General features: G+C 37.7%; 1 protein-coding gene across 2 annotated transcripts in view; it reads right to left on the bottom strand.

The window, feature by feature from the left end:
* LOC134664498 (odorant receptor 94a-like) overlaps positions 1-14,384 on the bottom strand; it is a 32,280-nt gene extending 17,896 nt beyond the window's left edge. Inside the window, exons 1-5 of one of the 2 annotated variants that reach the window (XM_063521177.1) lie at positions 14,180-14,384; positions 3,279-3,466; positions 2,794-2,957; positions 1,948-2,201; positions 1,340-1,436 (exon numbers count right to left, since the gene is read on the bottom strand). In XM_063521177.1, the coding sequence (XP_063377247.1) occupies positions 1,340-1,436; positions 1,948-2,201; positions 2,794-2,957; positions 3,279-3,466; positions 14,180-14,297 (821 nt within the window). In that variant the 5' untranslated portion in view covers positions 14,298-14,384. The remainder of the gene's footprint in view (positions 1-1,339; positions 1,437-1,947; positions 2,202-2,793; positions 2,958-3,278; positions 3,467-14,179) is intronic. The other variant, XM_063521175.1, reaches the window with a different exon arrangement.
* Positions 14,385-25,823: the final 11,439 nt, after the last annotated feature.

The raw sequence follows: 25,823 nt of genomic DNA, 5'->3' as shown, positions 1-25,823 counted from the left end.
CTCCTTTCATGGGAAATTTACCCGAGGAGAGAATTACGCCTACATATCCCTTCTTGACTTGTGGTGTGGACTATGCAGGGCCAGTTTTCATATTAAACCGCAAAGGCAGAGGTGCTCAAACTGTTAAAGCATATATTTGTTTGTTTGTATGTTTTGTTACGCGAGCCATCCACTTAGAGCTTGTCAGTGATCTAACCACCGATGCTTACCTTCTAGCTCTCAAACGCTTTATAGCTAGACGCGGCAAGCCTACCGAAATATTTTCGGATAATGGCAAGAACTTTGTGGGTTTAATGCACGATTTTGCCAAGTTTTTGTCCCAATGTAGTCCCGACATCATAGATTACGCTACTAGTAGTAATATTAAATTTCATTTTATTCCACCTTACGCGCCCCATTTTGGTTCCCTATGGGAAGCTGGAGTAAAATCGTGTAAATTTCATATACGCCGTGTTATTGGAAACGCTCACCTCACTTTCGAGGAATTTAGCACGGCGTTAAGCCAAATTGAAGCCGTCCTCAATTCCCGTCCTTTGTACGCCATGTCATCGGATCCGCACGACTTCCTTCCTCTGAGCCCTGCGCACTTTCTTGTCGGTCGCGCTTTGACATCGCCCGCCTCAGAGGACCTTCAGCACGCGCCTGCTCATCGACTCAACCGGTACCAGATGGTGGAGAAGATACGGCAGCATTTCTGGACCCGATGGCCCAAGGAGTACGTCTCCGAATTACAGACGCGATCCAAGTGGAGGAGCCACTGCGAAGACCTGAAGCCGAACACACTAGTTCTCATAAAAGACGACAATCTGCCTCCGCTAAAATGGCATCTAGGACGCGTCGTCAAGACTATCCCTGGGCGAGACGGAGTGTCAAGAGTGGCAGACATCCACACCGCATCTGGCATCATAAGACGCGCCTACACCAAAATCTGCCCCTTGGTGTCTCAGCCTGATAAAGAGAGGAGAGAAGACCAAGAATCCTCTTGAAAGCCAGATCTTTCAAGGCCGGGGGCATGTTCCGTACGAGACCCACAGCGACATCTCTGGTAGGAGCCACTTAGTTGCGTATGTCGCGTCACACATATCGCGGCCAATACGGAGCTCTATATACGCCTTCGTCACCCTACGTCACGACATATTGTCCCCCTCTACCCCAATATCCTCGAATAATGGACACGTAGATTAAGCTTTTAGAATTATAAGAGTAAGCACGTTAAATTTCGGATTTTTATTTCACCATCCAAGAAAAGGTCGAACTCTCAAAAATACGCAGCGCCTAGTCACGAACAGACGGTTTAAATGGGATAGATATTATAATTAAGTAGTATGCTAATATTTACATCAAAATCTTTTTGTGTTGTTCTACCAGGAGGCCCAGCCGGGAAATATAGACTTCTCTGAAGCTGCTGTCACGAATAAGTTGGTCTCTGCTTAAACCTAAAAAAGTTATATGTGTGACGTCATCTATGAAATGGAATCTTATTGTCGATGGCGCTTACGCCATTATTAACGATGCTCTGATATAAACATAATGCCCCGCGTCTCTGTGCAGCGTAAGCGCCATCGACAATAAGGTCCCTTTTCATAGATATATAATGCCCCATAGCATAGCATACACAATAAACTAAATCTTTTTTAGCATCACAAATATTTTTTTTCCTTTATTAAAGTAGTCAAGTGACAGCTTCCAATGTGGCTCATCAAAAAGTCTTTTTATAGGCACCCTTCACCCTTCCTTATTAAGATACTCTGTTAAATTTAGAAAATATTTGCTTTTCAAATAAGTACAATTACACCATCCAAGAGCATGTTGATGACCAATCTCAATTAGCAATGGTAATTCACGGACACTCTTCTTCCAGGATCGTATCTAACTAAGATACAAACCCGTTTACTCATTTACCCTTTGCAAACAAGTACGCCACTGCAAACAACTCGGCTCATTTACCTTTAAAGTCCTTCTCGCAATCATCTAGAATATTCTCAAAGCAGTCAGCCAGAACCGTATACTGGCAGATGAGGTGTATGAGGTGTGCTTGCATGATGACATCGTTGACCATTATGAAGAAGGCGGTATAGTGGAAGGCGACGATGTGAATGATGTATACAATGGGGTACCGCGAGGGCCTACGCCAGTCCACGCCTAGCCACAGGTTCACGGTTAGATTGTATTCTATGTCATCCACCAACGGGAAAACATACCTGGCAGGAAGGGAAAACATATCGCGTTATTTTTTCATGTTGATTCCTCGAACCTATATTAAAGCTAAATAATTTGCAAAACTTAGGTCAAACTCAAATCGGAATTTCAAATTACCTACGTACTTTAAAGTACAATATTTTAATCTATCTTCATTGACGAAGGACTTCATTGCTTTGGCGACACTCCAATGCAAATGGAAAATTATTCAATTCAAAACAATTGGCGACTTGACTTAAATACCCGCTGACAACTTCTATCCAAATAAGTCTGCGAAGGAGCCGCGGAGCAGATTATCTTGTATTTTCTCTTGAAAGTATTGATTTAAATAAAATCTGCTTTATTTGACTAGAATAGGTACTTCGGTACTGTAAACATTTTCCTTTTTCCTTTCTGTTTTAGTACTGGAAGGTAGGTACGTTAACACAACATACAACACGCATTCCTGTCATATTATTGAAATAAAATTATACTGTAACTGCGTGGACAGTAGACGGGCAGAAAATAGATAGGTATATTTTCATACCGACTTAAAAAAGGGGGATTTCAATTCGTCAGTAGGTATATTTATTTATATTTGTGAGCTCCTCATACCATACGGCTAGTGTCAGGCTGCCCAATCCCAGCATAAGTTTCAAGTATGTCTCGCTTTTCTCCATCCAGTAGTCCACCAGCGCCTTCCTCGCGGGTGTCGACGTGTCTAGGTTTGAGAGCTGCATGGACGTTGCCAAGTTCTTGTAGACGTGCTCGTGCATGCGCTAAATGCATTATTTTAAAATAAACATTTTGAAAGTCGAAGTCGATTGTGTCTGTGAGATTTACATTTATTTATAATATTTCAATAATTCTACTAAAATGCAACTTGACAGTATTAGAAGCTAATTCTAAATAATTTCAATTTGAGTGTAGGAGACTTATTACTCTCCTAGGGGGTAGGGGTATACCAGAATATTTGAAGAATTTACATAAAGTTGGCATCAATTGTCTATGATAATGTTCCCAGTTCAATACAAAATCTATATTAAATATCTTAAAGTACTAGAATAACTAACATAACTCCTCTGCATTTATTTACTTACCATGTACTTATACCGAAACAGAGCCATCACTTGTATGAGGGTGGCATTCAGCTGCTCGATAACGGTGTCCAGCGAGGACGCGAAGGTGATCATGTACCACACCTCGCCCACCATGAACGTTGCTATCATTAGCTTCACGGTGTTGCTGTAGAGCTTGTAGAAGAAGCCATGGTCCGAGTTCGAAAACCCTAATGAAGTAGGCACTTTATTATATGTATGTATATGTCGCAGGCATTTTGTAAGAATTCGCCGTTTACAAACGGCGTCGGCATTTTACAAACCTTTAGCCGTTTGCAAATTGCCGAAGGCAAATTGTTAGTGCGCTCAATAACGTCAACGTCAGACGTTGTGGTTTTCGCTAGGGTGACCATGGTTTACAAATAAAAATCTAAAGGTATTCAATCATTTATTCCAAAAATTAATTTAACTGAAGCTTACATTTCAAACTTCTGCACATCAAAACTATGAAAAAGGCCAGGGTGTCCATCAAATCTGGAGTTCATGGATGATCCCATCGCACTGTTTCTTTTCAAAAAATATTTCCTTCACAACTTAACTAGAGAGCCCCGCAACTGGGCGGTTTGCCCTTCGGGCATCTGAAGCTACCTAACGAACCTAAAACTACCTACCTATGGATTTAGTGCGACGTCCATGGAAACAATAAAATTTGAGGAACAAAGCGTAGGTAGGTAGGTTAGGTTCGTTAGGTAGCTTCAGATGCCCGAAGGGCAAACAGTCCAGAATTAGGAGCCCTGCGAAGTGAAGGAATAAAAAGAAGGAAGGAAGGAAGGAGTGAAGGATATGTTTTTTGAAAAGAAACAGTGCGGTGGGACCAATAACTCCTGATTTGATGGACACCCCAGCATTATTCATAGTTTTGATGTGCAGCGCCAGGCGTGGTAAAATGAAGAACTAATTCGACCAAAATTCCGCGGCAAATTACAAACGGCGCCGTTAATGCCATAAGGTATGCATAATGCCGACATTTTACAAATTGCCTTCGGCAATTTGCAAACGGCGAAACGTTTGTGCAGTGCCGACGCCGTTGTAAACGGCGGATTCTTACAATTTGCCGGCGTCACATATATCGGGTGTTCCAGAAAGTATTAGCACAACTGGATGCTGATACGCAATAATGTGTCAACCCCACAGACTTAATTTTTAGTGTTCCGTACAAAACTTTGTTCACGGAACACTTATGGGATCACTTCGGTCTTGCAATGCAAATCAGTTAAATGCGTTTTTCTCAGAGACCGTTTGACGTAGATACCTAAAATTTGGAACAGTTATAGCAATTACCACCACTCATATTGTAAATAAGTCAAAACTGATTATTTCTTATTTAAGGGGGAAATTTAGGGGGTTGAGAGGGGTAGGCTGAATTTTTTTTCATTTGTAAGAATCATGTGTGGTACCATTAGAAAGCTTGCAAAACATTGAGTCGATGGACTGATTTTGACTTCATTTTAGAATGCAATAGTTTCGTCAAAAAATGCATTTAAAGTTGCAAGTTTTCATACAAAAAATTTCACCTCTGTCCTGGCGATTTTCGCGAAAACTATAGCTAACAGGCAGCTGACCAGTCAATACCCAACTTAAAGAAGCATGGAGACGGCGGGAAAATTATCAGCTTAACTTTATCTTTATTAGTTTTTCAACTGCAGCCTGATCTTTAGTTGCTTAGGGCTAGCTAACTGATGCTTACACTGGTCATTTCATTTTGGCAGTAGTTTTAGCGAGAAGGTCCTTAGTAAAAACTTTGGCATTGAAATTTATGACTTATGTCTTTGACACAAAGTTGAATTCTGCTTGCTTATTTTTGTGGGATATTTAATTTTATCTGAATAGCCTACTATAAGTATGAGAGAGATCTACAAAATACAACCTTATTATATTGTGAATAAGTTTAAATTTCGAACGGGCTTTCCAATCAATGGACTAGGTATCTAAAAATCTGAAAAATTCAAATTAAGAATTCCGTTCTTCACTGTCGTTGTGTTTTTGTTTTCACAATAGGACACATAGAGTTAGTAAGACGTATAGAGATAATAAAGTCATTTAATATTTATAGTTAGACTGTAAAAAGTCTGCAGCGATTTCTTGGACGTACGTACGGACGGACGGACGTAGAAGTACTTCCATTATAAAAACTTTAATTTAGACCAAGAAAAGTCTGCAGCGATTCGATTTTGATAGCCCACGTAGTGCAAGTGTTATTTATACGTCATAATTTCATTGAAGTATGATGTTTAAAATAACGCTTACACTGCGAGTGCTATCAAAATCGCTGCAGGCTTTTCTTGGTCTAACTCTAATTATATAAACTCGGACTGAGTTTAGTACCTATCAATTGAATGTAGTTTAGTGAAAAGGATTCATCCATAAACTACGTCATTTAAATTAATGGCTTTTGTTTTTGTATTTTATTTAACAGATTATCGTGGATTAAGTATATGTTTTTCCCTAAACTACGTCCAATTATTGATAGAATCGGACCAAGCTAACTCTGTAAGGAATTTTCAATGACAAAGTGTGACTGTGTCATCATTAATGTCATATTTCTATCAAAATATGACGTTTATCTCACTCTTACACTTTGTTAGCTTAGACCAGCAGTCGGCAACCTACGGCCCGCGGGCCACATGCGGCTCGTGAACCTGTCACTTGCGGCCCGAGAGCCGCCTTGGCTATTTTGTATGTAATAGTGACAAACGAAAATGTCTCATAAAGTCATAAATATTAACAAAGTACGGCCCGCATCACCTCCGTTAACTACTACCTATGTGGCCCTTGGCTGCTAAAAGGTTGCCGACCGCTGGCTTAGACGGACTCTTCATTTTTTGGCAGTTCTAAACTTCTAAATAATATGTATTAAAGTCTATATATATGTCGGAGCCTGACACCAGAAAGACTTATTGCAGCGTTATAGGGTACATCGCCAATTACTAGCCACCCCCCAATTACTGGCCACTTAATTTGATTTCTATTTATAGGTGAACAAAGTTCATTTTAGTATATAAGGTACGAAAATCCAATTATTAGCCAGTTTTCAATTACTGGCCATCTATTCCAAAAATGAATTCTATTTACAGATAAATAAAACTCATTTTCAGTATAAGGAAAATGGCCAGTAACTGAAATTTATCCACAACCCACTCGTTCAATAACTGGCCGCCTCTTACAAAAATGAGTTCTATTCACCTATACACAGAATTCATTTTAGTATAGGTGGCCAGTAATTGAAAACTAGCTAATAATTGGCGATGTACCCTAGTTCATTATTTTAGACGCCTGTATAAAATCGATTATCAATGTTGAGCTACGTATTATTTGATTGTAACAAAATAAATAAAGTTGTGTAGAGAGTAACGCCGTCTATTGGCGCATTGTTGAAATAAAGTTGCGTAGAGTAACGCCATCTATTGGCGTGTTGTTGAACTAAGATGACAGGTAGAAGGCTTTGGAACGTCGAGAGGTTTTTCTCGAGTGAGCGTAGGCACGAGTGGCAGTTTGTCGGTATGTTGGTAGACTGGTCGAGCAGGTTTGCCAACTTGACTAGAAGCGGGAGCAGGGTGGCTCCGCCGCTGGTAGTTCTTTCTTTTTTTGATCGGACCGCGCTAGAGATCGGACGTACTCGTTAGCCAACCTCGTGCCTAACTCGCTACGTTCCTGAAGGCTTATACCTGAAGGATTATTCTGATAGCTTATAGAATCTAGCCTTCTTTAACCATTTAGCTAAGTGTTTTATTTCAAGTGTTATTTTGGTTTCTTATGTTTCATTAGTAGCTTACTTTTGTGAAATAAAGAAAGGATGTGTTATGTGTTGTTTTATCTTGTTTTGAAAAGATTTGTGCCTCTGAGTTTGTTGCCGGTCCCATATCTAAATCTTCTTAGGTCAGATGTCTAGGGTTGTAGCCGGCCTAGTTTGACTTGAATAAAGATTTTAACGGTTTCATGTGATCTTTTTATTTTGAAAGTAATCCGTTAACATCCTTAAAGAAATTAGTTCTTTTTATTATTTAGTACTGAAATATAGTAGGCACTAGTATGGTTAACGAGTCCGAATATTTATTTCATGCACTGGTAGCAATGGTAGCATACTGGTTTAGCTGTGAAGTAATACATCTAGGTACTACCCCACGCGCCCACCGCCTTTAAGACCGTCGGTATTCGACATCAGCAAGTGGGATTGTCAAGGTATTATGTATTGCTTACACAGCCACCTGGGAGCGTGGTGTATTTCTGGTGACCTACATTCCATAATCTGGACACGTGGTAATGGTAAGCTCACGTGTCTAACCTTGATTGAAAGGTGAGTGTAATTCATTGTTATTTGGTGAGAATTATTGTGAAATTGTGAATTTTGATCGAGGCAGTCTAGCATTAACGATTGTGACGTGACGTCATCTCTGGAATCTTTAAGTTTCTTTATAATTAATTTTTATAATCCATTTAAATCGAAGCGATCTTGAGTTATTTTGATTTGAAATCCATATTGTTAATTAAAACCAACTATCGGCTATCACGACGTGATATTATTTTATCGCTCACTTGTGAATCTACCCTCAATAATTGTTTTTTTTTATGAAGATAAAATTAATTATTATAATCCATTTAAATTTAAGTGATCTTAAGTTATTTTCATGTGAAATCCATATTGTTAATTAAAACCAAATATCGGCTATCACGACGTGATATTATTTCGTCGCTCACTTGTGCATCTACCCTCAAATTATTTTTTTCATAAAAATACAATGCACCGTTAGAAATTGATCCTGCTGATTGGCCAATCCATAGGATTATGTAATCCTTACTATGTAACGTTTAGTAATTATTAAAATTGCGACAAATTATTGCCCGTAATGTCGTGATAGATCACAAATCGTGCATTCTATGGAAACATGAGCTACGCATATGAAAATTAATGTTACAGTTTCCTGCAGCGCGAGCTGAGCCAACTTACAGATGCCATTACGCCCGTGACACAGAAGCAGCTGTGCATTATCATCTGTGCTGGAGATTTGGAAATAAAAGGACAGGTTTCGTTCTAATCGTTTATTAGTGAATTTTATTGTGAGTGTAATGGCGAAGCATAAAGTAGCTAACACACTATCGCACCGCACCAAGGTCATTGTGGGACGCACCCATAAGTAAGAGGGAGAAAGAGATATCGCTTTCTCCCTTTTACTTATGGGTGCGTCCCACAATGACCTTGGTGCGGTGCGGTAGTGTGTTAGCTACTTAACAGTCGAACGTAAAAGCTGTCATTTTTCGTATTGGCCCATTTTACCGTGTTACTTATTTTTGGAACACGTGTTTGTTTGTTCATAGAATAAAATAAAACGCACTCATTGAAGTTTAAATTTTATTCTGAGATTTTTGAAGTCCAGTATACATTGGAAACATGTTTTTTGTGTCTGCTACATTGCATTTCATAAACCTTTGAGTTTAGCCTGCTAACATGACAAACCTGATACCGTGCAAATGATCATTTCAGTAACAGTCTGCTATGTTAAACTACATCGTGCATCTCGCGATCTGCCGCAGCAACGGCAACTGCAAGGCGGAAAGCATCAGCCTTCGTGCTTGGGTCGGACTTCACCACCACCACCTTTGACTTGGTCGCGTGCATCATGCTTTATTAATCTGGTGAGCAGTTCCCATTTTGTTGGGATTATTTTGAGAGGTTTTACTTCTGCATAGAAGTCTTGAGCGAGTTTCTGTTGTTAAAAGCTAAAGTAGAAAGCGACCTTTAGTGATTTTGATCAGTAATGTTTATTTTCAGTCGATCAGTTGACGCTGATAGTACCAATGGTTCTGAGTAACATGATTTAAAACTCTGTTTTTATTTTCTTTTTGGAATTCACTCTTAACATGGTTTTGCTTTCGACGGACTGAAAGCTTGTACTTTCGAAGGACTGAAAGTACGCCCGATGGACTGGGCAATACTGTCATGCTTTCGATGGACTGAAGGCAAGCCCGATGGACTGGGCAATACTGTTTTGCTTTCGATGGACTGAAGGCACGCCCGATGGACTGGGCACTACTATTTTGCTTTCGATGGACTGAAGGCACGCCCGATGGACTGGGTATTGTTTAGTGACCGCATCAGAAGTGCCGGAGCATGTAAGAGGTGCAAGTGGTCTGCTTTTTATGTGCAGAATGCTCTTTGCGAGGAGTAGCACTTACGCGGCTGAGATGGTTACTTCTGACGAGGGTCTGGTATCTGCCGAAGGACTGGCTATGCACCGAAGGACTGGTGTTGTTTTGTTAAAAATGAATTCCCGTTGATGTACTGTGTTCATACGAGGATATGAGTAAAATTGGCATTATTAAGTCAGTGTGCTATTTATTTTAAGATGTCCTACAATGATTATTATCACATATGACCAAAGATTTTTTTTTTATGCCAGATACTTTTCCCGTAAATTGATATTGATGACAATAGTAGTGATACTGTCGAGTAATGAATTAGAGCTGTTGTGATTTGTGTTTTTGATGTTTGAGATTGTTCTGTTTTCACGTAGATTTGAGAGTATCCGCTAGATGGAGGCGATGATTTTGGAAGTGTATCCGCAAGATAGCGGCGATGATTGAAGTATGCATAGAGCAAGAATAAACGTTGCAAATTTGATGATTTTTATTTAGTCTTTGCTCGATGGACTATTTTTGTTTGACTAGAGAATTGAGGATTGTTAAAGTAATTTTGAACAATTATTTTTTCTGGTTTGATTGATAACAAAGTTTGATTTTAATAGTAATTTGAGTGAGACCGAAATTGTTGGTCAGGAATGACCGAGCGATGAGATACTGTGCTGAGTATTTTGTTACAGAATCAAATGCATACACCCACACACGAGGACGTGTGTAGCGCAGGATGGCCGTGTCGGAGCCTGACACCAGAAAGACTTATTGCAGCGTTATAGTTCATTATTTTAGACGCCTGTATAAAATCGATTATCAATGTTGAGCTACGTATTATTTGATTGTAACAAAATAAATAAAGTTGTGTAGAGAGTAACGCCGTCTATTGGCGCATTGTTGAAATAAAGTTGCGTAGAGTAACGCCATCTATTGGCGTGTTGTTGAACTAAGATGACAGGTAGAAGGCTTTGGAACGTCGAGAGGTTTTTCTCGAGTGAGCGTAGGCACGAGTGGCAGTTTGTCGGTATGTTGGTAGACTGGTCGAGCAGGTTTGCCAACTTGACTAGAAGCGGGAGCAGGGTGGCTCCGCCGCTGGTAGTTCTTTTTTTTTTGATCGGACCGCGCTAGAGATCGGACGTACTCGTTAGCCAACCTCGTGCCTAACTCGCTACGTTCCTGAAGGCTTATACCTGAAGGATTATTCTGATAGCTTATAGAATCTAGCCTTCTTTAACCATTTAGCTAAGTGTTTTATTTCAAGTGTTAGTTTGGTTTTGTGAAATAAAGAATGGATGTGTTATGTGTTGTTTTATCTTGTTTTGAAAAGATTTGTCCCTCTGAGTTTGTTGCCGGTCCCATATCTAAATCTTCTTAGGTCAGATGTCTAGGGTTGTAGCCGGCCTAGTTTGACTTGAATAAAGATTTTAACGGTTTCATGTGATCTTTTTATTTTGAAAGTAATCCGTTAACATCCTTAAAGAAATTAGTTCTTTTTATTATTTAGTACTGAAATATAGTAGGCACTAGTATGGTTAACGAGTCCGAATATTTATTTCATGCACTGGTAGCAATGGTAGCATACTGGTTTAGCTGTGAAGTAATACATCTAGGTACTACCCCACGCGCCCACCGCCTTTAAGACCGTCGGTATTCGACATATATATGGCATGGAACTAGAAACAAAATCAAATAAAAAAAATAATGAGTTCTAAATTCAAATTGAAGGAGTATACATTTAAAATATTACTCAAAATTATTATAGTACATCAAGCAATCGCATGATGTCAGTGGTTAAACGCAGAACTGACAGCCTGGACGCTTCGGGCCTTCGGCCCTACACAGAGCTCGGCTCTCGGCCTTCGCATTTAGACACTTATAGGTACTATTGTTCTGTGTTAAAGCACTAACATCCTGGACGCTTCGGGCTTTCGGCCTTCGCATTTAGACACTTGTACTATTGTTCTGTGCTAAAGCACTGACATCCTGGACGCTTCGGGCCTTCGAGCTACGCGGAGCTCGGCCTTCGGCCTTCGCACTTACTCGTAGTCACTTATCTTATACTATTGTTCTGTGTTTAAGTACTAACATCCTGGACGCTTCGGGCCTTCGGCCGTACGCAGAGCTCGGCCTTCGGCTTTCGCATTTAGACACTTGTACTATTGTTCTGTGTTAAAGCACTGACATCCTGGACGCTTCGGGTTTTCGGGCTACGCGGAGCTCGGCCTTTGGCCTTCGCATTTAGACACTTGTACTATTGCTCTGTGCTAAAGCACTGACATTTTGCTAAAGCTCGGCTTTCGGCCTTCGCACTTAGACACTTGTACTATTGTTCTGTGTTTAATCACAGACATCCTGGATGCTTCGGGCCTTCGGCCCTACGCGGAGCTCGGCCTTCGGCCTTCGCATTAGCTATCTACACCACGTTTCACGTTAACCATAGCGGCTGTGTCCCTGATAAACGCTACTGTGAACGTAATTTACTTTCTAATATGCATCTCGCTCGTACTGACATATTAGTGCGAAAGAGATATATAGGAAGTAAATTACTTTCACGATATCGTTTATGTCAATGCCAAACTGATGGTAGCCGTAATACGGAACACTAAATGCCTCGAGCTATCTCGGGCTTGGCCAAATTATTTTCAATAAGATGTCAACTCGAAATATTGACGCTTAAAGTTGACATTTTATTGAAAAATGGATGTGGGATGACTCATTTTTGCTAAACACCATCCAACTTTGCGATGCTGCCTTTTGGATTCATTCAATCGACACTTTTTGGGCTCTTTCTAAGGCATATTATATCCCCGAAAAAATATTAAGCTTATCACGGAAAAAAATAAGCTCTAGCAAAGTATCAATTTGGCTTCGTTAAAATTTATTTAGTTGGATACAACAAAGACTTATTTAAAATGCGGAATAAAGCTTTGTAATTGACAAACAAACAATTCTTGCTAAACGTTCTTGGTGGTTTTAACCAAGTACTTATTTGTTTTCAAATAATGTCTTAGTCAATATAAACGCGTGTTATTTACTTTTAATAAATTTATTTGCGTAATTTTACCAACTTACGTTAACCTAGTTGACTTCTTTGATTTTAACAACGAACATTGCAGGCTCCCTCCGAACCAAGTCACTCGGTTGTAGACAGCAAAAACTTATTTATTTCTACCCATTTCATTTTCTCAGATTCTATCAAGGCCTCCAAAAAAACTGGTTGCAAGTATCCAAAGACATCAGAAATAAATCTGTGCTGAAGCGTATGTCGAAGGTTCCATCCAAGGTGCGATTTCTGTCTTACGGTTGACGATGTCAGTGTACCAGACTTTGTTGCAAAAGAAGTAGAAATTTAATAGTTTTAATACTGACTAATGAGTAATTGTAAAACTTAAGAAAAATATTGTACTATCTATATCATTTGGAATATGTGCTTCTACTTTCTGAAACACCCGATAATATCTACATACAAATTTAAAATGCAGGAAGTTGCGCAGGATAAGGCACTGGTCCCACCGCGAGCTAGTAAGCTATGAGCTATAGGCTATAAACACGAACAAAAGATAAAGCACTCCCGTGTAAATAAGCTCACCGCTGGGCGAGTAACTATAAATATCGCCGTGTCTCTTTTATTTACACGGGAGTGCTTATCTTTTGTTCGTGTTTATAGCCGATAGCTCATAGCTTACTAGCTCGCGGTGGGACCAGTGCCTAATAGTTAAGAGTTAAGGAAGAGAGAAGGATAGTTAATTGAATTGAACTTAGTATCTACAAAAGTAGCATATAGGTACTTAGGTACACCTTAAACTCTTCTTAATAAACAATATTTTGGATACAATAAGCTTTTAAAAAATATTGTTACATATATTTTAACTACAGTTATTTTGAGATCTTCCATTGAAGATTTATTTAGTTTCTATTAGTACAGCATGATGGTATTAAATAAAACTAAAGTTTTTCCTGTAAATTTATCAATCCCCGTCAGAATCATCAAAAGTTTAATTACACTTCACTGTATAAAAATAGGTTTATTTTATTCTACATTTTGTATTTATACGTATTCCCAGCAGCACGCTCTTTTCAATGGAATATTCGCTATAAAATTTTCTCTCTGGAATTTTTTAATAAAAATGTTTTATATGTGGGTACATTATTTGCCTCTTTAAAGTGTAGAAAGGAATAATATTTCAGCTCCTTCTACATTTTTTGCTGCTAAACCTATAAAATATATTTGCAACGAAGGCGAACCTTTTTATTTCAAAGAAACTAATACTTTAGTACCTAATTGGATTCCACTGAAACCGTTTGCAAAAGGATGCCGACATAATTGACTCGGACTCAACAATTCGTTCTTTGCTGAGCTTGTTCAAGAACAAACAGATTTTCCTCCTAGCGATGCGACAGATAGGAAAAAGTCCTTTATTATATTATAATACGCGATACTAGAAATTCATAATGGAATTTCTTTTCAATAAAGCTAAGGGTATTTTGCATTTTACCATCCAGAAAACCGTGCCCTTAGTAAGCCTCATGATAACGTGATGAAGTCTTTTTTCAAAATAATATAGTTGTGCGTGTCCTAATTCGTACATTCAGCAGCAGAAGTAGCTAAATTATGAGTTAAACACTAAACACTACAGTAACAAACGCTATAAGTACCTAAGTATAAACAGCATCCGCAGACTATATTGAATTGAGCACCTCATCCTCGCCCGCTTATACTATCGTATTTCTGCTGCAACCTGCAACATTGTAGGTACCTGCTATATAAGTGATGCGATAGACGGTCTCAAAAAATGTTGTTTCCATTTCGCCACTGGACTCCTCTAAGGCTTTAGTATGGGTTATTGCCCGCCAGAGAGACGTTAGGAGAACCATTGTGCTACCCAGCTCCTGCTATACTGTGCTATGTTCAGACATTAGTTGCGTTTAAAATTGTATGTAGTCAAATTACACGTGCTTGTTAGTAATTAAATGTAGATCAGATACGGGCGCGTTTCCATTTTAGGATCGGGCCCGACGCGACGCCCTGCGGCAACCCACTCCGCTTATTTACTCTTTGCCGTTTACATTTTCGTAAAACATTTTGCGAACGTTTGTAACATGCTTTCTCGTTATTTGATTTGTTCTTTTATATAGAATTTCGATTAAGAGCAGGTTATATTATATTATATATTACTATCCTGCTGTAAATTGTAATACATACCTACCTATTATTTATTAGGTAGCATTAACAACGACGATTTACTAAACAAGTTATAAATAATATGTTTAATTAGCAAATCGAACTATACAATTTATAGTTTTTTGATTGATTATTGGACACCATAAAAATAACTTCACCAAATTCAGATAATTCAAATTCTTTTTTTTTTAATAGTTGCTTTTTTACAATGTTTTACATATAGCTAGGTAACTCACGTCACGGTCTACGATTAGGCCAATAGTGCTCAATAACTATTTCTAAATGTTCATATTTCAAAGAATCTGGCCTTAATTGATTCAATATATGTAGGCGAAGTATGAAGCCGTAGGTATAAAAAGCCATATTCTGATTCTAAGAAACTGATATAAATCTTGGTATATCTCGCCCGCACTAATGTATTAGCGGTAGAGGGATGCGCTACGCATTCTATCATGTTGGAATGACTGTTTCAAAATCTGAACGAGGAATGTAAAGGAGGAATGTAACAGAAAGTACCTACCTGTACCTGCATCGATGCATCGCCCACAAACTTTTCAGCATTCGCCTGCCTCGTTAAAAGTTATTTAAAGCGAGGCATTGGATTTATCTAGAATTCTAGATAACGGAAAAGTTTTATTCGTTTCCCTGTTCCAGGTTTGAATAAAACGAAATAGGTAGGATACCTACCAATTTAAAGTATGTATACAGGGTGTAAATCCAATACGCCAATACGGGCGATAAATTAAACCAGATATATAGTTTATCTGTGTAATCAATAATAAAGAAGTATTTTTAAGTTACCCTTAATTATTTCGTAATGAATTTATGAAAATTTACCGAGCATCAATGTAGGTAGGTACCTACTGCTACATTAAGGTGACATTCCATTTCTGAGTACAGCTGCAGAGCTGCACTACTTGAACATATAATAGTATAGGCAATTCGTCCTCCTTCACATATATAACCCTCCTTCACATATATAAGACAAATCTTCGGAGACGATTCTTAAACCCTGTGCTGTCTGCGGAAGATTAAACTTAAGTACAAATGTACACCCACACGTATACTATGTGTATTCGAGAAATACTTATTACTCTCGTTTTTGGCAGTCAAATAAAAATATTTACGCATCTTTCTGCTTGTTTTACATAGATACTTCAACTTCACATGTAATAATAGGTACCGTATAGGTTTAAAATTGGAGAAAAATATTCACAAAATACCTAGTATTTCGACTCAATCTATTCATTCGCATGTGATTAATTCATCACGCGTCCATTCTGTGTAAATTGAAATTATACACTTGAATGCGAAATTGATGAAATCAAACTTGTCAAACAGAAATTTATAATTGATGCGGGAACTTAACCCTACGGCCACAACCCGATTAATTAGCTGACAGACGACAAATTACTCAGACTACACAAATATAACTACATTTAAAACATACTCAATGTATGATAGGTATTACCTTGATAATTTATTAGGTCGTTTGTGGGCAGAATGGTAGTCAATGATATGTGTTTGATGATAAATCTATTAAAATGGGTTACTCACGTATTTTAAGTAAAAAATGCTCGACATGTTTCGCTCCATACCGACAAGCATCAACATCTGCTTTAGAATAATTAATATGTTAAATTTTATAGTCGACTACTTAATCATCTTAGAAATTGATACTGATATTAATCTCATGATAACCTGATTCTTGTTTGCACTCGTATTGTTGTAAAAACATAAAGCATCTTTAAAATTTATCAAATAAAAAAATCAATTCGCCTCTTGGAATTTCGTACGTTAATGAATGTCCCCATATCTTATGAGATTGTTGTTGATCTTCAACACAGTTATCAACCAGCACAACGGCTAAAATTACTCCATAATTACATATATAATTTTCTTATTAAGCTTTTAGAAGCGTGGGAAGGAAGATATAATCTTATATTATAACGTTATCATCACGTAGTGTCAGAGCCGAGCTCTGCATACAATATTGAACTTTTTATCAGTGTTGCCTTTTAACCTCAACTTATCACATAATTTGCAAAGGCATAATTTGAATCTCTTTGTCTTTTTAGTCATTGCCTCATGACTAATAAAATTATGAAAATACATTCCTCGCTACGACAGAATAGAACCACTATTGGTGGTGCCTTAGTACCTACCTAGTGGTATACTTTTGGCAAACTTATCTATAACCTAGATTTGGCCTATTATAATGCTTGTTCCACAGATGGTCCAAAGTAGCATTGAGCTTTATAATTATATCTTTCTTTTCATGCAACAATCTTACATTAATCAACCTCACTAGTTACATAGTAGATAAAGCTATATACCTACGGATTGTGTTGTTACTTAGGAGTATAATGAAGTCATTTGCTGAGCATCTCGAATATGAAGAGGAAAAAGTTATAAGCTGGCAACACTGTATTTAATCAAATATCTTTATGACGAAATGCAAAATGGGCACAGTTTATCTTGCATTTCCCGGTGTTTGATGCATTCGGAATACTAATTACAGAGCTTCGCTGAACCAAGGAATCTCTTTGAAGCGTCACATGTATTATGCATTGTCGTCCGTCACAAAGGTGCATAACTATCGGGTTTTAATGCATATCCATCCTACATTTTAAAACGGGCAATATTGTTAGTTAATATTAAATGTACATTTTAAGGGTTTCCAATTTTTTTTTTATAATAGGTGCCTACATAGTACATATTAATAAACAAGTGACTATAAGGCTAAGAATTTATATCCAAAAAACGTATTACTTATAGTTCAATAAACCCAACCTATTAAAAATATAAGCACCTAATTCTATTTATAATAATTTTATTGTCCAAGTGGTAGTCGGACTCGAGCCCAAAGGGTTACGTAGGTACCATCACACAATAATGTTCTATGCATTTTGTAACATATTTTGCCTGAATCAAAAAGTACTTTTTTGACTGCTGTCATTTTACTCTTCATAATTCTGGATATGGACTGGGAATTCATTTTCTCGTATTTTTGCGCAGAAAATCAGAAACGCTATAATATTTTTAAGAGTAAATAAATCCAAGATATAAAAAAAAAATCTATAAAAAAATATATATTACGAGTATATTGCTATAAACTATGACAGTCATTAAAATAAAGAGGCGGAGCAGAGCTACAAATATATTTTCACCACACCAGCTCGGAAAGGCTTACTTTGCACTTCAAAAACTGATAGCAAAGTTGCATTTTATTCACATGTGAGGCAAAGTAATCAAATTAAATTTTGAGTTGTTTGCTGGTAGAATTGACTTTCAAATGATGATTTTGGATGATAAATATTTAATAACATCCATTTGGATTAAATTTGGTTTGATTTTGTTTGATATTATACATTTAATATTTGCTTCGGGTTGGTATGGTGAAAAATTTTGTGTTTAACTCGGGGGCAAATTTTGTTTAACCCTCATGCTTTGAAACCCTCGCAACGCTCAAGATTCCATTTTTAGAAACTCGCTACGCTCGTGGTTCAATTTTGGAATCTTTCGCTTACTCGGGTATCAATACTAGCACGAGCGGTTAAACAACAACTTTGCCCCCTTGTAAAACAAATAAACTATTGTTCCTTACTAATAATGATTTGGTTGGGGAGGTAATGATGCGTAAATCCTCGGAGAGTGAATGAAGTAGAACATTCTGCAAGAACTTAAGTAACTTTAAGAATAGCAGAAACTTTTTTCTATCAGAGAGAGTTTTTTTACTAAAAGCTTCACGGGTTAACTAAAAAAATGTTTTGCAAAAAAGAGATCGAGAGAACGGTCAAACGGTATGCAGGTTTAGAGTCTTACAGTGCTAACTTTGCATGACATTTTCAATGACGAATTGTAGGTATGATGACTTGTTATAGGAAAACAGCGTATCTAAATAGGAAATATGCACTTAATGAGATATATGTATAAGATACGCTGTTTTGCCGTAACAATGCAGAATGCCATCATTAGGTATTGTCATATTTATATGAAAATATGACGTTTAACTCTTCAGACAGAATGAACAAAAATCTAATTAAACTCTAATTAAACTACTTGCCTATATGTATTACCTATTAATGTTAAAATGCGTCTAAGCTAGTTTATACCGACTTGAACTGAAGAAATTGAGGGATTGTCAATGTAACCGTCATATTTATTTATAATAATTTTACATTAATGATAAAATTCCACCCTTTGTTATTGCAAATGTAATGCAAAGTTAGCTTGGTCCGACTCTACGAAACCAATTATATCAGTAGCGTGCCTAGGGTTTTGGAGTAGGGCAAGCCGAAAGATATGTTTTCGTAATAACTGTCCAATCTTCACTCTTCGGGGTCAAATGCATCTGCTAGCGTGACGAGGCGAGCTAATCATAGCGCACTGAGGGCATACTATTACTAGATAATTGCTAAAGTTGCTAAAAGAAATCACTGCACACATATGTTTACCGGAATTCATGTGCCTCTTTATTGCTCCAGATAAATTATTTAAATCGTTATAGCCAGAAGTATTCCAAACGTTAATATCGTTCGAAAAAAATATGCAACACCAGCAATACATCTTATTTGTATGGGAACAACCAACAATCCAATGAGTTTTGTAGACGGCCCTACAGAAATTTCTCTTACGCGACTGACTTGACTGAGAAATACACAAGTCGGGTGTTGGTTTTGCCGCGGAAATTAGGTCCCGTTTTTCGACAAAGGTCAAAGACTTTACCTTGTTTTGGTTGACTAAAACGTGGACGCATTTCAAACCGTCACAAGGAACCACTTCTTGATCCATTGTTAACACTTATTAAACTAAGCGCCACAACAATGAACAAATTCACATTCACTATTTAATCAAATTCACTTAAACAAACTTTCGTTACTTTCGACTCGACCACTGACTCGGCTCAACTAAATAATAATACACTTGAAGTAAACGCGAACGCGCGCTGTGCGAACTTATGCAGCTAACTTCACACAAAATCCAAGCATAAATCGTCTTATAAAATTGCTATACATACCAACAAATAGTTACATCGTTCTTTGACGGTTTGTAGGCTGATAGTGCCCAGAGCGGGACGAAAAAGCAAGCACGGTTGCAAGCCAACGAGTGCGAGTTCGAGCAGGATAGCTAGAACATCCTCCGCCTGATTTAGTTCGCGCGGACGATGCGCCACGCCGCGGCATAATTTTGCAACACGCTCGTGCCGCGGTTCGAGGCCGCTGTGGCTTGAATTTAATAATACGGGTTCGTTTGGCGCGCGATTTTCAAAATAATCTTTATTGATCTTATCACTACGTAATTTTGGTAAGGCAATTAGTTGACTTAGGGCAAGCCCGGCTTTTGGGCTTGTATGGAAGTCCCGCCACTGAATTATATGGAATTGCAATTTGTCACAGTGCCAGGCGTGGCTCACTCCGCGATTTCGGAAAAATTCCATCCGTTCGACCCCAATTTTGGGGTTTGCCATAAGCCGCGCGTGGCGCTGTCGCCACCTAGCGGCCATATCTGTGCTGATCGTGACAGACGCGTTTTGTTAGAGAATGAGTCTTCTGTACCTAGTACTATTATTTATTCTGCGACAGTGCGTCGTAAATGTTGCTCCTGTGCGATGTACATAGTTATTTTCCAGTCGACATAATTCTACATTGCATTTAGTAATAGTTAAGGCGCTGGCCTTTACAATGTGATGGCTGCAAATAATGTATAGCCGCGGTCCATATTATAGGTAAAGCAGTGGCGGGACTTCCATACAAGCCCAAAAGCCGGGCTTGCCCTAAGTCAACTAATTGCCTTACCAAAATTACGTAGTGATAAGATCAATAAAGATTATTTTGAAAATCGCGCGCCAAACGAACCCGTATTATTAAATTCAAGCCACAGCGGCCTCGAACCGCGGCACGAGCGTGTTGCAAAATTATGCCGCGGCGTGGCGCATCGTCCGCGCGAACTAAATCAGGCGGAGGATGTTCTAGCTATCCTGCTCGAACTCGCACTCGTTGGCTTGCAACCGTGCTTGCTTTTTCGTCCCGCTCTGGGCACTATCAGCCTACAAACCGTCAAAGAACGATGTAACTATTTGTTGGTATGTATAGCAATTTTATAAGACGATTTATGCTTGGATTTTGTGTGAAGTTAGCTGCATAAGTTCGCACAGCGCGCGTTCGCGTTTACTTCAAGTGTATTATTATTTAGTTGAGCCGAGTCAGTGGTCGAGTCGAAAGTAACGAAAGTTTGTTTAAGTGAATTTGATTAAATAGTGAATGTGAATTTGTTCATTGTTGTGGCGCTTAGTTTAATAAGTGTTAACAATGGATCAAGAAGTGGTTCCTTGTGACGGTTTGAAATGCGTCCACGTTTTAGTCAACCAAAACAAGGTAAAGTCTTTGACCTTTGTCGAAAAACGGGACCTAATTTCCGCGGCAAAACCAACACCCGACTTGTGTATTTCTCAGTCAAGTCAGTCGCGTAAGAGAAATTTCTGTAGGGCCGTCTACAAAACTCATTGGATTGTTGGTTGTTCCCATACAAATAAGATGTATTGCTGGTGTTGCATATTTTTTTCGAACGATATTAACGTTTGGAATACTTCTGGCTATAACGATTTAAATAATTTATCTGGAGCAATAAAGAGGCACATGAATTCCGGTAAACATATGTGTGCAGTGATTTCTTTTAGCAACTTTAGCAATTATCTAGTAATAGTATGCCCTCAGTGCGCTATGATTAGCTCGCCTCGTCACGCTAGCAGATGCATTTGACCCCGAAGAGTGAAGATTGGACAGTTATTACGAAAACATATCTTTCGGCTTGCCCTACTCCAAAACCCTAGGCACGCTACTGAGGTAAAGGAAAATATAGAACGGCCATTTGACATTTATATTCTGTAGGTAGGTACAGGTAATTAGAATAAAAATCAGAGAGCCTGTTACACATTTATTTATATACAAGGACAGCTTGTTATGTATTTAAAGTGCATATATTACTAAGACAAAGTTATTATTGTCAAGTTTTTATTTCGTACCATATAATATTGTCTTCTGTTACCGCAATTCATTCATGAAATTAAAGAAGCCCGAGTCATAACATAAGCCTTAGATTTAAACCTAACACTCCTCAGATGTCATCTCTCACTCACTGATCTGCCGGCCTAGCCAAGGTTACAATCGCTATCGCTTCGACAACGAAAAGCTTTATGTCTCTCTATCACTCTTCCATATTAGTGCGACAGTGACAGTTGCGTTTCGATCGCTACGGAGCGTAAGCGATTGACATCTTGGCTACGCGGCCTGATCACTCTCCATAGTAGCAGAAAGAATAGAGGGGTCTTGTCATAGTATATGTTGTCGTCACTGTAAATTTAATGCCATCTATCGACACACGACTATAACTCAAAATAAACACGTATAAAATTATCAAAAAAATGAATATATACCTATGGATAAATTATTTTATTATTTTTATATCATTTTGATCCGTGTTCATTCACTGATATTTATGTGTTAAAATTGTTAAATATGAAACGGTGTCGTCACGCCATCTAGCCGACCATAGGCCAAAGGTGTGTGCGCCATCTATTCGAGAATGACTTTTCCTTGATTTCCGGTGCACGTTTTTTTCTTAGACTTTATTCATCTTATACGAAGTTACATAGTTATGTCTTTGGTAGTAGTAACAATTAACTTGCGAACAAGATCAAAATATAACTTTTTATTGAATGAGGATACGATTTCAGTTTCATTAACATGTCAGACTTTGTCTATTTTCTTTTAAAAAGTCATAACACTTTTACTTAATAGCGTGAGTAGTAGGTAATTAGGTATATGCTTTTGTATATAGGTACAAGTTTTACTTATCATTTTCAATTTTTTATTGCAGTACCTACATATTTCTCAAAATTGCTGTTATATTTCGTGATTATGTTTTTATTATCATAATTTCATAAGCAATTATAACGATAATTTTTCTATTACATTTTTATGCGTTCAATTTGCGTGGGAGCCAAAACGCCTACGAAAATCGACGATCTCCTTATATGTCAATAAGGAAGTTCCTATGTTTATTTCCTTCACCAAACATTTTAGTCTTAGAAAATATATATACAGCAATATACACGGTAACATTAAGCGCCGCTTACACCATCCCACTAACCCGGAGTTAGCAAGTTGAACCTGGAGTTACCATGGTTACAGTGGTTCAGTATACAATTTGACACTGGTTTAAAGGTTTAATGGGTTAACCCCGGGTTAGTGGAGTGGCACTAAATAAATAAATAAATTATTTGTAACTTAGCATAACTTTTGTATTTAGTTTATATGTAAATCCCATTTAAACATTTTAAATTCTTGAACTTTTACATATTATATTTTATATACCTAAGTAAACATAACTTCACCTAAATAGCATCGAGATTCTTTGTAACAATCTTATAGTAACATAGTAGTATATTAAATCTTATTAGCCTATGTGTTTGGTGAATCGAAGAATCTTATTTAAGTATTATAATTTCTGTGTTATCATTAAACGCACAATCTCTGATATGCGATGTGCCATATCGGAATGTTTCCAAAATTGTTTAATTTCCACATGGAAAACTTTCAGAAACTTCATATACCCCCTCGGGCCACAAAGCAATATTAAAAATTTTCGCGACTTGCGACGCCGAGGGGATAAATTTAACAATGGAAAATGGAACTTTATTCCTGATACTAAAAATGTTAATATGTTTATTTTGTTTAAATGCGAAATTTTCATCCGTGAACATGTATTTGTATTGGGCACAAATAAAAAATCTGCTAGTATTCCAGGGAACCTATTTGCCCCAAACCTCACATTCTCAATTAGGATTGGGCCCCAGCTAAAATCATTGTTAACGATGCCTGACCGCAGAAACGACACGGTTGGCTTTATCGAAGCGGACATTGAGTTTTATTGTCCATTTAACATGAACTGCCTGAGCCAAATGAAAAGAAGTCGGGTTGTTCGGGAAACTTCGGTCGGCCGGATGGTTGGGTTGTTCAAAGCTACCGCTATCTGATTAGGTAAAAGGGTCTCTTTACAGGATACTTTCTACAACGATAATTTTTACATACCGCATCGCTGGTTTACTATTCCCTTGATGATACATGGTATGGTTGTTTTTCTTAGATCTTCTTCTTGTTTGTCGGTTCCTCATTACTGAGGATCGTGCCCACTTGGTTTTGCAGCTCCTGTGATTCGTCTCCATCGGTCTCGATCACCGCTTAATGGAGTTTGCCTGATGTGGACTCCTTATCTTAGTCGGACCACCTAGTTGGGGGGGGGGGGGCCTGCGGTCTTCTTAGATATAATACTTCTGATAATGCAATCAATTAATCTTTTCTGTCTAGAATTTGTACATCTTAAATAATTCTAACTATAATACGTAAAGCTTTGCAATCGAAACAGTAAGAGGATGAAATATCACTCACATGAACAAATACTATCTGCTGAGTATCTACCTACCTACAACAGCTTTCAGGCATTATATGGATACAGATATTTACATGTATGTAAAGGGTAGATAATCCCTTAATGGACTTCGGTTTCCTTTCATGCTAACGATACGCTCAGTAATAGCTACTTGTTATAAATGCGTAAATAAATGTTAAACGATTTTACTGTAATAAAATAAATTTATGTGTTGATTTTAGATACACATACATTTTAGCTCTGAGCTCGGTCACTACTTATATTTTTCTTTGTGGCATTAATTCAATGCTTATGATTCGGTCAAATTGTGTTTTTTGAAAAACTAATTATAGCCAGAATTCTATGAATGTAGTATGATACCTTTGGGTATGGTGCTTTACACACACTAGCGTCCCTCCCCCTCCCCCTGACGCAACCCCCCCTTTTAGCTTGAAATATGTCCCGGTTGAGAGTGTTTTTTGTTTTTTGGGGAAAGTATACAATATAGGAAAAAAGTGTCAATGAAAGAAATGTTCCCTATTAAATTCTTAACAAAAAAGGTTATATTCATTTTTTTGATACGACGCACCATATTGATGTTTTAGCTAGATGAACTTCGATAAAATTTTACCGTTGAAAAACTTGTTAAAGTTCAATATAACATAGTACGTGACAGTACTGAAAGAAATCTTCACGAAGAATAAGCTTGCAAGCTTATTCTCCGTATTAGTTTTATTTCAGTACTATCACGTACTAACTTATATTGAACTTCAACAAGTTAATACATGAATATGGTGAGTCTTACCAAAAAGTTGTATATAACCTTTTTTGTTTAAAATTTATTAAGGATTATTTCTTACCTTGACACTTTTTTCCTAACTCTAATACTTTTCTCAAAAATAAAAAAAACCCGTAAACCGGGACATATTTCAAGCTAAAAGGGGGGGTTGCGTCAGGGGGAGGGGGAGGGACGCTAGTGTGCGTAAAGCTCCATACCCAAAGGTATCATACTACATTCATTGAATGCTGGCTATAATTTGTTTTTCTTGCCCATACATTAGAACATAATTTAACCGAATCATTAGTGTTATTGTTATTACTCACGACAGTTTAGATACATTGTGATATTTTTGTATTTCATGTATGCATTACGAGTAGGTATTAATATTTAATTTAAAAATTTACCTACTACTTATGATTTTATTATATAATGTGAGGTTGAGTTATTTAAAATCTCAGCCAGTAATGGTATAGACTGGATTCAAGAGTAACGAAGTCATGAGTTTTTCTATTCAACTGATTTTGTTATTGAAAGTACTGTTTTAAATATTACTGAATTTCCTGGATTTTTAAATGGTCTCGTATACTAAACGGAGTTATTCCGAAACCCGTGGAGTTAGTTCTGAAAATCTGAAAATAGATTATTCTTATATGTACCCCTAGGGGCTGTCCATAAATTACGTCATCTGTTTTTGACTATTTTGACCCCCCCCCCCCTAAAATCATCCAAAAATCATGCTTCAAATGACCCCGTTTCCTCCTACGTCATGCTACCATATCATCCGATGTCCATACCCCCCGCCCCCCTAATTTGAAATGACGTAATTTATGAATAGCCCCCTAACAGCACAGTCACATCACAGTGGCAAGTCTTGCAAGGGAATAGACTTATAGCAGAACAGTATATGCGAACAGTAAAATAGCAAGGATTAATCGGCTATAAGGGTGGCCTTTGAATTTGGACTCTTTATTACCTACAATTAAATAACTGGTTTCACAGCCAACGTTAG

The sequence above is a fragment of the Cydia fagiglandana genome, chromosome 5 (genome assembly GCF_963556715.1).
Source record: "Cydia fagiglandana chromosome 5, ilCydFagi1.1, whole genome shotgun sequence".
Lineage (NCBI taxonomy): Eukaryota > Metazoa > Arthropoda > Insecta > Lepidoptera > Tortricidae > Cydia > Cydia fagiglandana.
The sequence above is the reverse complement of the archived record's forward strand: the minus strand, read 5'-3'. Positions and strand labels throughout refer to the sequence as shown.